Source organism: Hyaena hyaena, unplaced genomic scaffold (genome assembly GCF_003009895.1).
Source record: "Hyaena hyaena isolate Hyena2069 unplaced genomic scaffold, ASM300989v1 scaffold_152, whole genome shotgun sequence".
Lineage (NCBI taxonomy): Eukaryota > Metazoa > Chordata > Mammalia > Carnivora > Hyaenidae > Hyaena > Hyaena hyaena.
Genome location: NW_024080784.1, coordinates 1,118,806 through 1,137,049, shown reverse-complemented (window position 1 = coordinate 1,137,049; position 18,244 = coordinate 1,118,806). Strand labels below are relative to the sequence as shown.

General features: G+C 36.6%; 2 protein-coding genes across 5 annotated transcripts in view; one reads left to right on the top strand and one right to left on the bottom strand.

The window, feature by feature from the left end:
* CCDC146 (coiled-coil domain containing 146) overlaps positions 1 to 2,539 on the bottom strand; it is a 115,418-nt gene extending 112,879 nt beyond the window's left edge. For both annotated transcript variants that reach the window (XM_039239106.1, XM_039239107.1), the window contains exon 1: positions 2,441 to 2,539. The gene's annotated coding sequence lies outside the window, so the exon portion shown is untranslated. The remainder of the gene's footprint in view (positions 1 to 2,440) is intronic.
* Positions 2,540 to 2,844: 305 nt separating this feature from the next.
* The window catches only part of FAM185A (family with sequence similarity 185 member A), a 53,130-nt gene continuing 37,730 nt past the window's right edge, over positions 2,845 to 18,244 (top strand). For all 3 annotated transcript variants that reach the window (XM_039239081.1, XM_039239082.1, XM_039239080.1), the window contains exons 1-3: positions 2,845 to 3,515; positions 5,679 to 5,788; positions 14,193 to 14,285. In XM_039239081.1, coding sequence (XP_039095012.1) covers positions 3,065 to 3,515; positions 5,679 to 5,788; positions 14,193 to 14,285 — 654 coding nt within the window. In that variant the 5' untranslated portion in view covers positions 2,845 to 3,064. The remainder of the gene's footprint in view (positions 3,516 to 5,678; positions 5,789 to 14,192; positions 14,286 to 18,244) is intronic.

Sequence of the window (18,244 nt, the reverse complement as noted above, 5' to 3'; positions counted from 1 at the left end):
TTGTTGTGGGGAAAACTCCCAAACATGTGATGGCCAGAGTGTCAGCAGAAGTGTTGAGTGTGGTAGTACTGTGAGAGTAATGGAGAACCCACAGAAAGAGGATTGGAGGTTTCTCCTTTCCAATTATATTATGGAAGTATCCCCATATCATTGAACCTTCTTCAAAATATAATTTTAAATTGTTGCATAATATTCCACATGTATACTGATTTATGTAACACCCTACTATTTCTGGACATTTAAATTGCTTCATTTCTTCACTATCTTAAGTAACTCTATAAAACAAAATTCCTTGAATATAAGTTTTTTTTTTTTTAACATCCCTAGTTTTATGTTTACATTAAATCCCCAGATGTACAATTTCCAGGTCATGGATAAACATATTTAAAAAAATCTTTTTTAATGTTTTTATTTATTTCTGAGTGGGAGACAGACAGACAGCATGAGCAGGGGAGGGTCAGAGAGAGAGGGAGACACAGAATCTGAAACAGGCCCCAGGCTCTGAGCTAGCAGTCAGCATGGAGTCCGATGCGGGGCTCGAACGCTCAACTGACTGAGCCACCCAGGTGCCCCGGATAAACGTATTTTTAAAAAAAATTTTAATGTCTATTTATTTTTGAGAGAAAGGCTGAGCGGGAGTGGGAGAGGGGAAGAGAGAGAGAGAGAGAGAGAGAGAGAGACATAGAATGTGAAGCAGTCTCCAGGCTCAGAGCTTTCAGCACAGAGCCTGATGTGGGGCTCAAACTGTGAGATCACGTAAGATCACTCCTATAATCAGAAAAGTAGTTTTTCAGTCACTTTTCTTTAGTTTTGCCACATAGACAGCTATCGTTCATTTGCCAATTCCATTAACTTGGTTTGTCTCAAAAGGAAATATTACCATAGAAACAAAATAATCTGGTAAGTATTCCTATTTAATCTAAAAATATTTGGCATATGCACAACAGATGTGAGTGCATTCTCAACGTGCTTAAACCAATGCCTTTTTTAAATTCTTTTTCAAAGTTATCCCTTTGGGTTTTCATTAAAAAGACAGTTTGAAGATCAGTTTGAATAATTATGGCCAAATGAAACACAAAGCCAAGGACAGAGCTAGTATACACTGGGCACTTGGTGAACCTAAAAGCTAACCATCTATCATGAGTCTTCATTAGGAGGAAAAATGAGGAGGGAGAAAGAACTAGGAGCACACAAAAGAGGAAAGGATAACCTAAGAAAACACTAAATTAAAAAAAAAATTCTGTTTATTTTTCAGAGAGAGAACACAAGTGAGGGAGGGGCAGAGACAGAGAGGGAGACACAGAATCCAAAACAGGCTCCAGGCCCTGAGCTGTCAGCACAGAGTAGGATGTGGTGGTCGAACTTGGGAATGGTGAAACCACGACCTGAGCCAAAGTCAGAAACTCAACCGACTGAGCCACCCAGGCGCCCCAGAAAACACTGATTTTTTAAAAAGGTTATCATTGACAGAGAACCCTGTGACTTGGAACCATGAGGACTTAAGCCAAGTTCATTAGGACTTAGCCAATCTATCACTATACCTCCCAGTAATTCTGGTTATTGCACTTGACCAAGGGCTTCAGTTTTCTAAGACATTTGGTTTCAGCTCTTGCATTTTATTAAACATCATTGTTTGCAATGTGTCTTTACTAAAGAACTTAGGAAATAATAGGTAGGAGGAGGAAGGGGCACAGAAAGGGAGAAATACGTCAGCAAGCAGGAAATAAATCTCGTGGGTTTTATTTTGATTTTGATTTTAAAACTGCCCACAGAATTACAAAAGGTAAAAGATACCTTACAGAGTCATTTAGTACAGTCCTTCTTCATCTTAAAGCTGAAGAAACAGATCCAGAAGACCCAGATAAAGAGCCAGGAGACAGAGCCAGGAAAACAGTCAATCCCATGCTCTTCCCATTGCACTATGCTGACTCATTTTTCCTTGTAGGAACATTTGTAGTCAAAGAGATCAGTCAGTGCTGCTGTCAACACAAGTCCTGATCTCTCAGGTATTTCTTTGTTACTAAGAATCAGTGCTATTCCTAGAATAAAAATACAGTAATTTACACTGCAATTTTTAGCCTTTGCCTCATGTTCCCATCCATTATCCCATTTGACCCTTACAAAAACTTTGAGGCAAAAGAAGGAAAGTATTATTGACCTCATTTTAAGGATGAGCAATTAAAACCCAGAGACGTCCAATGACTGGCGTAAGATCACTTAGGTGCAGGAAGAAGGCAGGACTCTAATGCTATTGCTATATTTGCTATCAAAAGAGGGAGTTCCATCAAAAAAAACACCAATCTGGCTCTTTACCCTCTTGCCAAAGGATTCTCCATCCCAGCGTACCCCCCATTAGTTTAGTGAAGTTTGGATCTAACCACCCACAGAGGGTACTCTAGTTTGCATCTAGTTCTCACTTTTTTAAAGCGCAGTTTCTTACCCCTTAACTTGGTCCTGATTGAGCCTTATTTAGGTTCCTATTTTTCTTCGTGGATTAGGGCCTCCAGGGTCTCACTCCAGAGCTCCACCCTCTATCCAAGAAGTCGCGTCCTGGGTATCCAAGGAAACCAGGCAGTCCTGCCCACCTTGTTCCTTCCGCGTTTCCATTGGCCAGTTGGATTCCCAAGCAGATTTTTTTTTTCCTATTCTTCCAATGGCTAATGGGCTTCAGGCCAGGAGCTCGCGCCTTCAGAGGCGGGTCTAACCCGTATTCGTACTACGTTTTCTACCCTGCGCATTGCCTCCTGGGATATGTAGTTTCTAAGCTTGTCAAAACCCCTCAACCTATCAGCCCCTTTGGAACTACGTATCCCATGGGCCTTTGCGAAAGGGCGCCGGCGAGGAGTCCAAGTCAGAGTGGATACAAAGAGCTTTGATATCTCAACCTGCGGCTGAGGCGTGTGCGGTTGAGGTTTAAATTGCCAGAGTGAGCAGTATTGCTCTTGCTTCAGCAAATCCTCTCAGACGTCCCCCTTTTGACTCGAGCAGGCGCAGTGGTTGACTAGCTGGTGGCGAGACTGACCTGTGGTTGAAGTGATTAGAGGGAGCGCGAGAGGGGCGCGCCATGTTCGCCCCCTGCTCGGGCTGGGGGTTCGGCTGCCTCCGGCTCAGCCAGCTCCGAGTTGGGGCCGGCAGAGCTGCGGGTAGCTGGGCGTGTCGGGCTGGTTCGGCCCGGGAGTACCGCGCAGACGGCGGCCAGCGCCAGCCGGGGTCCGAGCCCGCGGTCTCTCCGCCAGGCCTTGCGCGCCAGCCTCTGAAGGAGTGGGCGCTGCTAGTGAGCCCGTTCGGTCGGCTGCGGGCGAGGCTTCCGTGCCATTTGGCCGTGAGGCCCCTGGACCCCCTCACCTACCCCGACGGCGACCGCGTGCTGGTCGCGGTGAGAGCAGCGGAGGGCGGGGCGCGGGGCCTGGCCGGCCTGCGGGTGAAATACGACGGGGCGCTGAAGGAGGTAGCCGTCGTGTCTGACACCATCGACCCCCAGGCGTCCGTGGAGGTGAACGCGCCCCTGAAGTTTGGCAAGTGAAGTGAAATGAAAACGGCTTTGGGTCCCAGGGCGCAGTGAGCGACCTTCTGAAATTAGTTGTGCACTTTTCATTGGTTCCTTGGACTTTCAAACCTCATTTATTGTTGTCACCCTTGGAACCTGCCTCTCTCTCTCTCTCTCTTTCTCTCGTTCTAATTTGAGTTTCCTAGTGAAAGTTAGACATCAGGGTGTCAATTAAAGACATTTCATAAATCCATTGGAAACCTCATATGGAATAATGTAAGTCAAATATTTCTTTGGCACCTGGCTCCTAATTTTTCTGTCACTGCACTTTGTCAGTAGCAAAGTGGTTTGTTTTTCAGAGTTGCGGTCTCTTGATAATCCAGTGAGTGGTAAAACAGTTCATCCACATTTCCCCTTGCTCACAGCCCGGGGTCCGTTCCAAAACAGGTCTGTCTGTAGGACGTTCCGACTGGGCCCAAGTGTTCGCTTTCAGATAGGCACCCAGCCTCTTACTGATACATCTCCCTTGTAAATTTTCCGTGAGTAGAAGTGTTTGGGAAAAAAAAACCAAAAACACATAGTAAAACTGCCTGGGAAACTTCAGTTGATAATGCCTACAATGTTTCTAAGTATTTGGGTTCCATGATATTTCTCAAATGCAAGCCAGTGTGTACATGACATTGTTCTAGAAAAGACTGTCTAGGCTCTCCTTCCTGGCGGGAGGTTGATACTGCCTTCTCAGATACAAAGTGGTGGAGCTGGAGCTTGAATTGACTGGAGTCTGCTCAACCACTATGCTTCACTGCTTCTCAACTTTGAACAAGAGACCCTAACCTCAAAATAGAACACTCTGGGTGGGGAGAAAGATTTGCCATTATACTATCATAATAAAAAATGGGCTAAGTATTGAAATCGAAATAAGTAAAGTTTTATGGTAGGGCAGATAAAAATGAAACCATCCATATTGGTGATCCTAAACCTCATTTTTTGTAGATTCCTCATTTTAGAGCCAGAATCCCATTTCCAATTTACCATTTTGAGCACCTCAAGTCAGCCTAATTCCGTTTTCTTCATATACATACTTGTTCCTCCGGTTTGTGTATACCTGTTTCATTGAGTGGGTAAGACTAGCATTATTGCCACTAAGTGTCTGGCCTTAACTTCTCCACCTGCCCAGTTTGGGGGTAGAGTATATTTAGAATATGTTTCTTTCTCTCCATGTCTATCAACACTTCCTTAGAGGAAGGTTGTGTTGTAACACTACTTACCTGGGTAAACATTTCTTAGTTACATTTGCTTCCATGTAACTATGGGGTAAAATTGTTGGTTTGTATATTTTAGATTATTCTAGTATTACTGTTTTTTTGTTTTTTTTTTTTAATTTTATTTTTTGAGAGACAGAGCACCAGCGGAGGAGGAGCAGACAGAGAGGGAGACACAGAATCTGAGGCAGGCTCCAGGCTCTGAGCTGTCAGCACAGAGAAAAATGTGGGGCTTGAACTCAGGAAAAGTGAGATCGTGACCTGAGCCGAAGTCGGATGCTCAACCGACTGAGTCACCCAGGACCCCCTAGATTTGCTTTTTTTAAACCTTTATAGAGACCGCTATATACACAACGGTAGAGATTTATTTTTATACCATAACTATTAAAATTGTGGTGCTAAGCCCCAGTAGTTTGTGTGCGGGGCAACAAACACAGATATATACTATTCCTGCATATGCTTTCAATTTATAGGAGGTTTGAGAACAGATACTTAAATCTTCAGAGATATGAGAGAGAAGAGGCTAACTGGCTTAAGTTTACCATAATGACTTTTTAACTTGCCGTGTTCTTATTCAAATGTGCGTGTGTATGTGTGTCTGTGTTGTCTCAGTGGGGAAGAGTCTTCTATGATCTTTGCCAGCAATATCTGTAATAATTAGGGTCTCTACCCTCCCTGACTTTTCTTCATTATTACTTTCTCTTTAGGTAATATAGGTCAACAGAAATCACTGCTTTATTTCTAAAAACTAGCAGAAAAGGGCACTACATCTGTTCCTGTTGCTGTCGTAGGGACCCCTTAGGTGCTGAGAACTGTGCTCTCTCCAGATTTCAGTAGTATTATGAACATAACTGAGGAGCTGGATTGCTAGGGGTTACTAAAATGCTTTGGAGCTCCTACTAATTTGTTTTTTCTATTTTTATTTGTAGATTTGAATATCAAGTCTTCAGGGTCTGGCTGTGTAAAAGTCCAAAATATTGAGTGTGATAATTGCAGAATTGAAACTGAGCAGGGGACTGGCATCTTACAGTCTGTTAAGGTATGAAAAATTTTCTAATTGTGTTTCAGTATTACTGTTTTAAAAAACCTTTAACTTTGAGCTACAGTATCAAACTAAAGCTATTTTTCTGAGTATCACGTGTTGAGAATATTAAGTATTCTTTTTTCATCTTTTAGACATTTGTGGCAGAAATTTTGCCTTGAAATCAGTTCTGAAAGTCCAGAGGTTGTAGCAACTCTGAAGGTTTTCCTCATTTTTCTTCATTTTTTAAAATTTTTTAAAGACTTAAAAAAGTATTTATTTTTGAGAGAGCTAGTATGCACACAAAAGCAGTGGGAGGGGCAGAGAGAGAGAGGGCGACAGAGGATCTGAAGTGGGCTCTGTGCTGACAGTAGAGAGCTTGATGCAGGGCTTAAACTCATGGACTGTGAGATCGTGACTTATGGTTGAAGTGGGATGCCTAACAGACTGAGCCACCCATGTGGCCTATCCTCATTTTTCTTTTAGATTTCATTTTAAAGTGTACAGTGAAACTTATAATTATTCTTAGTATTCTGAGATCTTACTCAGTTAAAGAAATTTTTGTTTTAACAAATGGTTTTCTTCTGTTTATTAAAGAGTAAGGAAAAGCCCTTAAGTACTAAAAGTACGCTTAATGAAAGAAGTCCTTCAGAGAAAGACAAATCTATGATTTCATTCACATGTGTAATTTAAGAAACACAACAGATGAACATAGGGGAAGAGAAGGAAAAATAAGATAAAAACAGAGAGGGAGCCCTGTTATAAGAGACTCTTAAATACAAGGCAGAAACTTAGGGTTGCTGGAAGGGTGTTGGGTGGGAGGATTGGCTAAATGGGTGATGGGCATTAAGAAGGGCACTTGTTGGGATAAGCACTGGATGTTATATGTAAGTGATGAATCACTCAATTCTTTCCCTGAAATCAGTAAAACACTTGATGTTAACTGAGATTTAAATTAAAAAGAAATACAAAATAGAAATAAATTTAAAAAATAAAAATATGCTTAAAATTTTAGTCATGTTTTTAATGTATCAGGTAGCTCATTACTTAAGGATTAAGTAGCTATTTGTGCTAACCAACACAGGATTCATCTTGTTTTGTAATAACTCTTAAAAAAATTTTTTTTTAATGTTTATTTTTGAGAGAGAGAGATTTGTAAGGGCTGGGGAGGGACAGAGAGAGAAGGAGACATAGATACTGAAGGAAGCTCCAGGCTCTGAGCTGTCAGCACAGAGCCCAATGCAGGGCTCAAACTCATGAACTGTTAGATCATGACCTGAGCAGAAGTCGGAAACTTAACTGACTGAGCCACCCTGGGTCCTGTAATAACACTTTTTTGGTCTCAGCTCTAAATGATTTTAAATACTTCTCTGATAGGCACTAGCTTATTATTTCTACTGCTACTTCTTACACTTGCATATTGAAACCACAGTACTTTTATGAAGTTTGATGGCATATAGCTTTGTTGAAGAGAAGTCAGTCACCTTTGCTTCATAATTGCAAAACATTTTCATTTTTAGATTCATAAACACTAATTAGAATGTTTAATTTGATGAATTTAAAATTTTTTGCATCATTTGTTTTTTTGCAGCCACTTTTATTTGCATACCTTCCTTAATATCTGTTCACATGTGAACCATTTCAAATAAATTTAATCGTACAAATGTTATAAAAGGTTAAAGAATACTATCATATGTCCTTTTAGCAAAATGATATGGTTCGGGTTCTTATTGTGAAAGATACACAATGAAGTCTTCATGTTGAATGACTAATTGGAGGAGAATATTCATAGTTCCTTTTTGCCCTTAGAAATAGAATGTTCACTCATCAGTGCTTGAGTGTTAGAACATGCATTTAGAATATTGTTGTCTGAAAACTCAGTATCTTATATTTTCAGTTTCACAATCAAAATTAGAAGCTAGATGATACAAACCAATGGAAAGATATGCCGTGCTCATGGATTGATACAAACCAATGGAAAGATATGCCGTGCTCATGGATTGGAAGAACTCATATTGTTAAAATATCCTTACTGCCCAAAGCAATCTACAGATTCAGTGCAATCCTTATCAAAAAGCCAATAGTAGGGGCGCCTGGGTGGCTTAGTCGGTTAAGCGTCTGACTTTCGCTTAGGTCATGTACTCGCGGTTCGTGGGTTCGAGCCACGCGTCAGGCTCTGTGCTGACTGCCAGCTCAGAGCCTGGAGCCTGTTTCAGTCTGTGACTCCCTCTCTCTCTGACCCTCCCCTGCTCACACTGTCTCTCTCTCTCTCTCTCTTTCTCTCTCTCCTAGAAATAAATAAAACATTTAAAAGAAAATTGCCTTTCATATTAAAAAAAAAAGCCAATAGTATTTGTCACAGAACTAGAACAAATAATCCTAAGATTTGTATGGAATCACGAAAGACCGTGAATAGCCAAAGCAGTCTTGAGAAAGAATAACAAAGCTGGAGGTGTCACAATCCCAGATTTCAAAATATACTACAAAGCTATAATAGTCAAAACAGTATGGTAGTGGCACAAAAATAGATGCATAGATCAGTGAAACAGGGTAGAGAGCCCAGAAAGAAACCCACACCTGTATAGTCAATTAATTGATGACAAAGGAGACAAGAATATGCAATGGAGAAAAAACATTTTTTTCAATAAATGGTGCTGGGATAACTGGACAGCTACTTGCAAAAGAATGAAAGTGGACTACTTTCTTACATGACACACAAAAACAAGCTCAAAATGGATTAAAGACCTAAATGTGAGACCTAAAACCGTAAGACTCCTAGAAGGAAACATAGGAAGTAATTTCTCGGACATCAGCATTAGCAATATATTTATGGATATGTCTCCTCAGGAAAGGAAACTAAAGCAAAAAAACAAAACAAAAACAAAAAACTTGGAACTATACCAAAATGAAAAAGTTTTACACGGCAAAGAAAATCCTGAACAAAACATTTTTTTTGAATGCAAAGTACTTTATTTTTAAACTTCTAATTTGAAAACAAAACAGCCTCAGTTAAATAATGTAGTTTTTCAAAGCTGAATGTGGTCATTTGGAGCTGAGTTTTTCTGGCTTACAGTAAGAAAATAACTTCCTAAAACTCCTATGCAGGAACACTACCGTTTGATGATCTGTGATTGGGTGAACTGACGAATCTGAGTTGGTTACATCCCTTTTTTCCCCTCTTGAATAAGGCTTAAAAAATTCTAGAACAGACATGTTTTTCTAGTCTTATACAGACAATTTCATTCTAAATGTCTCCTGAGAGGCATATACCATATACAGGAATCCAGTTTTGTCCTTCTCACTTTCACATACTTCAGAAATCGTTGTGGACACATTCATCATGCTGTGTCCATTCACTAATAGGAAGAAGACTTAATTAGTGTTCAGCCGTAAGCACCTTCTAATTATCTTGATTGGCTCACTCTCTCGTTGACATGATCAGATACAAGAAACTTGGTTTTGTCCAGGACAGGAAGTTCAGGAAGTTGCTTCTCACCCTTGTACCATTCTAGTGAATGGGAGAAGATATCAGTGATAATATATTTGATAAGGGGTTAATATACAAAATATACAGAGAACTTAACACCTAAAAACCAGAAAATCCAATAGAAAAATGGGCAGTGGATCAGAATAGACATTTTTCCAAAGAAAACACACAAATGGTCAACAGATAAACGAAAAGGTGCTCAGCATCACTAATTCAGGGAAATGCAAATCAAAAGCATAATGAGGTATCACCTCACACTAGTCAGAATGACTACTATCAAAAAAAGATAAGAAATAACAAGTGTTGGTGAGGATGTAGAAAAAAGGAAACCCTCATGTACTTGGAAATGTAAATTGGTGTAACCTCTGTAGAAAACAGTATAGAGGTTCCTCGAAAAATTAAAAATAGAAATACCATATGATCCAGTAATTGCATTATTGGGTATTTGCCCAAAGAAAACAAAAACACTAATTCAGAAAGATTGCAGCATTATTTACAATAGCCAAAATATGGAAGCAACTCAAATGCCATCAGTACATGCATGGATAAATAAGATGTGGTGTGTATATACATAAATATACGTATACGCGTGCACACACACACACACACACACACACACACACAGGGTATTACTCAGACATAAAAAAGAGTGAGATCCTACAATTTTTGATAATGTGGATGGACCTAGAGGGTGTTATGCTGGCAAAGTAAGTCAGAAAGACAAATACCATATGACTGCACTCATATGTGGAATTAAAGAAACAAACAAGCTGAGGGGGAATAAAGAGAGAGAGAGAGAGAGAGAGAGAGAGACAAAGAAACAGACTCTTAACTGTAGAGAACAAACTGATGGTTACCAGAAGGGAGGTCAGTGGGGGATATAGGAAACAGATGATAGCGATTAAAGAGTACACTTACCATGACAATCACTGAATTGCTGAATCACTGTACTGTACACCTGGAACTAATATAACACTCTGTTAATTATACTGGAATTAAAATTCAAAACTTAAAGTGTATTACCATTAAAAAATCAGTAGTGACTTCTGTGAACTCTGTTCAAGTACAAAGCTACTAAAAATAGTCACAATTAAGAGTCTGCAGATAATAATTTTTTAAAAAATCGGGAACTACTATGCTGCTGTCAGTTTCTTTGCATTTATCTTTTTTTGGCATTTATCTTTTGATTCATTTGATAATACTATGATATCTTTTTTGTCATTTTCCTTTCTCCTGCCATTATGGCATAAAACAAAAGAATGGTTTCTCAATTTTGTCACTATTGATATTTTAGGCCAGATGGTTTTTTGTTATGAGCTGACCTGTGCCCTGTAGCATGTTTAGAAGCATCCCTGGCCTCTACCTACTAAATGTAAATAGCACACATTATGACAACGAAAAATATCTCTGGACATTATCAATATTCTCTGGGGGACAAAAATCACCTTTAGTTGAGAACTACCATTCTAGGGAAGTCCTTCAGTTTTTCTTCTCTTGTCTTACCCACTCTTTTTTTTGCCTTAGTAGTTGAGAATAATAGATGAATAATGATGAAATAATTCCTAGGATAATGAAATAGCAAAATATTATAAGATGTGAAAAATAAGAACAATAAGAGCCCAAATGTATTTTAAATTAACAAAAGTCCAGTAGACTGATAAAATAATTTTTTAAATGTTTATTTACTTATTTGGAAAGAGAGGACAAGAGAGAATCCCAAACAGATTCTACACTGTCAGTACAGAACCTGACACAGAGCTTGATTTCACGAATCATGAGATCGTGACCTGAGCTGAAATCAAGAGTCGGGATACTTAACCAACTGAGCCACCCAAGTGCCATGACTGATAAAATAATTTTAAGATAGAATGTGTTTATTCTATTTTTAAAAAATAAGTAAATTTTCTATTCGTTGGAAGACCTCTAATAAGGAAAAAATCATGAAATATCAGTCCTTACAAATAGAATAATTTAAAAAAGAAATTCAAGAGCTAAAATTGGATTCTCTGGATCTTAATGGTATACCAAGGGCCAAGAGCATAATTCTTAAGATCTTAGGATATAACTAACTTAAATTCACAAATAGGAGCACTTGGTGAAAGATACTGTTTAATTTTTTTTAAATTTTATTTTCTTTTAGAGTGCGCAAGCAGGGGAGAGGGGCAAAGGGAGATAGACAGTCTTAAACAGAGGTGAACATGGTCCTGGGGCTCAATCCCATGATCCTGGGATCATGTCCTGAGCCAGATCAAGAGTTGGACACTCAACCAACTGAGTCACCCAGGATCTTGTTTTATTTTTAAATATACAATATTATTATCTCAAGTTAATGATTTTCTATTAACATAAGCTTCTCTTCTGCTAAGGACTTAAATATATTTGATCTGTTTGATAAGATGTTTATAGCAATAATAATAGCTATTGTTTACAGAATCTTTTTTTTTCTTTTTTTTTTGTACCGGGAAACTTAGCTAACCCTTCATTTAATCCTTGAATTACAGTGTCTCCCTTTTATCAAGGAGAAACTCAGGCACCAACAGATTAAGGAGCTCATTTAGGTTCACATAGCTAGTAAATGGAGCTGAGATTTGAACTTAAGTCTTTCTAATTTCTAAGCTCATGTTCTTTCCACCTTTCTTTACTGTTGAGCAAAATACATGGCAATACTACATTTATTCTGCACTCTTAGAGAATAAGTGAGTTTTTTCGGCAACAGATACATAACTCATGGAAGGCCACACATTTGCATGTTTAAAAATGCAGTACAGTAGATTATGTGGGATAGGTCTGATTTAATGGTTTAGTTTAGTTTATTATTTACGTTTTTTAAATTTATTTATTTGGAGAGAGAGTGTGTGAGCAGGGGAGGAGCAGAGAGAGAGAAAGAGAGAATCCGAAGCAGGCTCCGTGGAGTCAGTGTGGAGCCTAATGTGGGGCTTGATCCCACAAACCGTGAGCTTCCCACAAACCGTGAGCTTGTGAGCTCAGTAGATATCAGGAGTTGAACGCTCAACCACCTGAGTCACCCAGGTGCCCCTAATTTTATATATTAAAAAAATTTTTATAATCTACAAATTTTTTTAAAATTATAACAGTAGCTCTTAACATCTTTGTACACTAGACTTTTTTGAAAATCTGATGATTGTCTCCTTAGGAAAAAATGCACATGTATATGAAATTTTGTTTACAATTTCGTAAGTTTCATAGACTCTAGAAATTCATGTAAGCTGGGTTAAGAACTCTCAATTTAAAATAACATTTGTTCTGGAGATGCTCTTCCAAAGTTTACCAGTTACTTGTCTGCTTGATAGAGACTATGTATTAAATGTAGTTTGACTTGAGACGCATGTCTATGGGCATGGAATAGTCTACCACTGTAGTATATAATATAGATAAACTGTAGTATGGATAAACTTTTTAAGAATGATTCATTTTGTCCTTTTCACTAAATTTTTCAAAATTTATTTCTGGGCTGTTTTGCCTAAGGTTTTAACAATTTTCCCCCTTGAGTAAAGCAACGGGAAAGTGTATGGTTGTTTTGAATTTAATTTTTCCCTGTGGTCTATACACTTTTCTGCTGTTGCTGTCATGATGTTGGTGAGTGTGCTTTTGCTGTTTTTCTTTCACTACTATTTACCTCTTCTTTTTGCTTTATAATTGTGGCAGAGCTGAAGATGTAAGTTAATGGTTAAGGTAAAGCAAGCTACTCGAAAAAACAGACCAAACATCTAATGGCTCACATACAAGTATAGTTTATTTCTCATTTGTGCCCAAGTATATAGGTGGCTCTTTTCTATTCAGCCATGCTAGGTTCTTTCCATCTTCTGGCTCTGCCATCTCTTACAGTGTTCCTCTAATCTGCACTAATCAGATGGAGGGACAAAGCACAAAGGCCCACCAGCTCGTCGTAAAAGCACCAGCCTTAAAATTGCACAAAGCGTTTCCACTTATATTGTTTTGGCAGGAACTTAGCCAAAGAAGCATTACTTCTTACAGGTAACAGAATCTGTAAAATATCATGTCTTCGTGGGCCCAGCTACATTTCTATTACTTTGGGGCAAAAAAAAAAAAAGATTTTTGTAGACCTATGGTGGCTTTTCCTGCAGTTGCCAAGTGTGAAATCAGATCTTTTTCTCCCTATCCTCTGATCTGCATACTTTTTTTTTTTTTTTTTTTGGTATAGTAGAGGAGACTAACAGTGACTGCTGTTTCTGTTACATTTGTGCTTAGAGACATTTTCACCTAGAGTTCCATTGTCTGGGGTGTGTTATGCTAGAAAGTTTAACAGTCAGTAGGCTGTTACCCTAAGTGTGAATATATCCTTCTTAAGAGGACTCCAGCCATAGAGTATGGGTTTTGAAATCATACAGAGCTTGATTCTGTTAATTTATGTTTAGTTGTTTTCTAACTGTTCTGTGCCTTTCTGATTCTTGGATTCTTCCTCTGTAAATGGGAAAAATATAACACTTATTTCTGAGTTGCGAAGATTAAAATGATAGATCATATAAAGCAGTGAACATTGTATTGGTGCAAAGAAAATGCCGAGTAATGATAACTATTGTTATTAATAATGTTAAGGATTAGTAATGATAATAACAGTAATTATTATTATCATCTTCTTCATCATTTATGTTTGTTTACCCAGTTATGGTGGTCTTATATTCCCAAATGCTTCTTCAGTGAAGCTACTGGAACACCCAGGTATCTCTTCTTATTCTCTAATGAATACAGATGACTTATTTAATCCCTTTAACAGCAGTTGACTCTCTTTCCTATTCGATGTTATTATTCGAAACAGTGCATTTCTGTTTTATTCCTGGTTCCTTTTTTTGCTTTATTATTACTTAAGAAGAAATGTTTAAAATGTTGGAAATGTTTTTATTAGTCTCAATCAAATTTATTCTCTCTCTCTGTATTTTTGTATTTGTCTTTCAGAGTCAAAAATTACATGTTCAAACAAAAGGAGGCAAAGTAATCTGTCTGGGAACAGTTTATGGAGATACAGATATTCATGCTTCAAATAAAAGTGTAAGATTGAAACTTTTTCTTAGCAATTATAGTCTTGCATCAGGTTGGCTCACACAACTTACAGGTCGATTCTCCAAAATTTGTGGCATAATATTCCCTCTTTTTAATGCATTTTAGTTAATTAGTAAGTTTAAGTTTGAAATTTAAATAATCAAGTATTGTATAACTAAATTTTAGTTTGTAATTTAATATTTTTGACAGTTATTTAGTTCTTTATTTGTAATCAATGACATCTTTAAATAATAAATGTTTAATTCAAGTTCTAAAGGGATGTTTATGATCATGAATTAAAATCGATCATTAAGTTATACTGCCATGATCAGGATTAATATTTTTTATGTGTTAGATTTATATGAGCATTTTTCTAAGACCTGTTTAGTTTTCTTTTAGACTGTTGAAGGTTGAATTTCAAAACTCAACTTTCTTCAACATTTTCCACAAGATGGCACCATTAGATAGCATTACTGTTTCCCAAAAGCTTTTATTACTCCTAGGGATTTCAGTTGTTGTAAGATAGCTTGTGTTTTTAAATTAACTTTTGTTGCTTTCTGTGATTTTGCCTATTATTAAGAATATAGGTATAATTTTGAAATATAAATTGTCACCGTTTTTTTTAACATGGATAATGTTTTAAATCTTTGGAAAAGGTGTTGGTCACCTTTTATTTTACACTTACATAATTTGCAAGAATCTTTATAAATTTAAATTCTCTATTCAGCTTTATTCTCAGGTAATTGGTGAGGACAAGTTGTAATAATATCTTGTAGATAGATTATTGTTGGCATAATTAAACAAGGTAGATTATAACAGTAATTGTTTCTACTATTGTCACTTTTATTTTCCATCACGTGTGACTTAGACCCTGTGGGAGATTGTTTAAACTCAAACATTTGAATTTATCCTTTAAATTAAACCAGGAAAATATTGTAAGATAACTGCCTGACCTTATGTGGCAGCTTTTTGGAGATGGCATTTAGTTTCACCCCTTGAATTTCTGTGGGCTTAGAAGTACAAAAGTTAAACTGGACAACTTTCCAGCTCCTTCAAACTCTGTCATTTAAATGATGGCTTATGTTAATTGAAATGATTTAAGTTACCAGAATATTACATATTGCCATTCAAAAAAGTATCAAAGAAAAATTCAAAGCATCTCTTAATTATTAGCTGTTTTGAATATTTTCTCCACTGTTACCACTCATTAGTTATTTACTTGTTCCAACTTTCATGGTTTATTCAATACTCATTTATTCCTATTTGTATTATACTATTTTGTTTCTTGCTTGCTTGAGTTTTGTGTTGCATTAAAGATTAATCTAGATATTTGTTTCTATTTATATTGTATGTAGTGTTCATATTTAAAGTATATTTCTAAGTTTGTGGGGTTTTATATAAAATAAATGCTTATATATATTTACTCTTAATGCACAACTTTTTATAGAGATGTGCTATAGATATTTGAGAGACAGCACAGTAAATTGGTTAAGAGAACAGAATTGAGAACCAGACTACCTGGGTTTAAATCCAGGCTCAGCCACTTACTAAGCTCTTTAACTTCAGACAAGTTACTTGACCTCTGTGTCTTCATTTTCTTGACAATGGAATAATAGTAATGGACTTAACTCAGATGGATATAATGTGGATTAAGTCAATTAATATAAAGTACTTAATACAATGTCTGGCACATATTTAACTCTAATACAGTATTTACTATACTGATGATGATAAAGATAAGTGAAAACACAGGAAAGATAACTTGACTAGTCCTAGATCTACCAGTTAACTTTACTGAGTCTCGTTCCATTATTTGTAAAATAGAGATGGTATTATTTGTTTTTCCTGCTCACAAGATTGTGAGAATTAAATGAATACTGTAAGTATTTAGCAATAGTTTTAATATGTTATTTTAAATGGGATGTCTGTTTCTAAATAGTATCATTAATTTTAGTATCCTAAAAGAAGCTAGAAATTCATTTCCTCTGATGGTTGGATGAATTGATGACATGGTTGTCACTTGACCTCTCTTAGTGTGGGCTACACAGCCACGGTGTTTTCTTAAAGTTTGATTTTCATTATATGTGTTGATTTATAATTACCTATGGAAAAACTTTCCTTCTTGTATAGAAAAGAAAATTAATTTATAGCAATATGTCTGTCAAGAAGGTATTAATTTTTGGATCTACTTTTTCTTCTTTCTTTAAACACCTACTTCTGTTAATAAGCAAGCTATACAGTTTAATCCAAAGAGTTTCTTTAGGCCTATTTGTTCCCTTAGCATTAAATAACTATACATCAGAACCTCAACATTTTGCTATAAACTATGGTGTCCTACCTTTAATTGTTCTAGTTAATATCTGATATAGTGCATTATATGTGGCCCTCAATGAATTTCAAATTTCTTTAAAGTTAATTTTGTGGAATGATTGGTTAAAATAACTGAATTATTGTAGTGCGGAAGGTGTACTTTCACATGCTTTCATTTGCTTTGGTGCAGCAGGAGAGGATATTTTTCTAGTTTCCTACAAAGTAAAACATTTAGAGTTTAATGAACGAAGTAAATCTTTGACCATTTTCAGATACTCATAAGGAGTCTCATAAAGTCTTTATTTGGTTGTGAGGAGAATCTAATCAAAAGTGCTCCTTTGCCAATTTAATTAAGTTTCAAATATTCTTTCAGCATTTATCTTTTGTTATTGCCTAAGCCAGTCTCATTATCTTTAAAAAGCTAGAGTGTTCCTCCTTGTCTGCTTTATGGAAATACTTCGAGAATTTGAAGCCATGTATAAAGCAACCCTTCATGAAAAAACTTCATAGGTTAAGGACAAATTTTTTCAGGAATTTTACACCTGTACTATAACACTGAGGAACGCAAAGCATTTATATTCTCACAAATTTGAATGAATGTAGGTAAAATATCTTTTTTGACTGATTTATTGAAACTAGATTTAAAGTAAAAATTGCTATGAATCTGTAATTAGCTTAAAAGAAATTGAAGAGAAGAAGCAATCAGGTACATATTATGTACTTACTGAAAGTTAAAAAAGGAATTTATAGGGGCACCTGGATAGCTCAGTCGGTTAAGTGTCTAACCTCGGTTCAGGTCATGATCTCACGGTTCTTGAGTTCAAGCCCCTCATTGGGCTCTGTACTGACAGCTGAGAGCCTGGAGCCTGTTTCAGATTCTGTGTCTCCCTCTTTCTCTGTCCCTTCCCCACTCACGCTCTGTCTGTCTCTATTTCTCAAAAATGAATAAACGTTAAAAAATTTTTTAAAAAAGGAAGTTATATATTTCAAATCCAGAGGGCAAAGTAATTCTAATTTGCTTCCTGGTGGAACCTCTGAGTGCTTTTCTTTCTCTTATTTGTACTTATAAATTTTAGTATTCTTGAAACTCAATTCTTATTAAATAATATTTTCATCAGTTTTTGAAGATGTATTAGGAGTAGATAACACTGGTGTACTGATGATGTGTTGAAAAATGATCTTTCTTTAAACACCCCAGTGTAATACTTGAATTTGACCCGAGGCAAAATTGTAGCATGCCTTCCTGGTGATTCTTTTTTTATGTTAACAATTTTATATTAACACTCACTTGATGCTTATAAGAAATTTGTTTGACTTTGAGATGATTTGAAATTCTTAACTAGATATCTTCATTTTATATTGTGCTCAATATTTGAAACATAAGTTTATCCTAAATTTTGTTAGAGAAACTTAGAAATAAACATAAAATTCTTTTCATTTTATTTAATAGAAAGCTGCTTTGTTATTAGATGTAAACTGGAAAAATTGTAGAAATAATAGTGTATTCACTAACAGATGACAAGAGAAAATCATAGTACAATAAAATCAGATAAAATATGTGCTAAAATTAAAAACCTATTTGTAATTTTAACAACAACAACAAAATAAATTTGAAATAGATGGGATCTGATACAAAGGATCCAAAGGATATCTAGAGC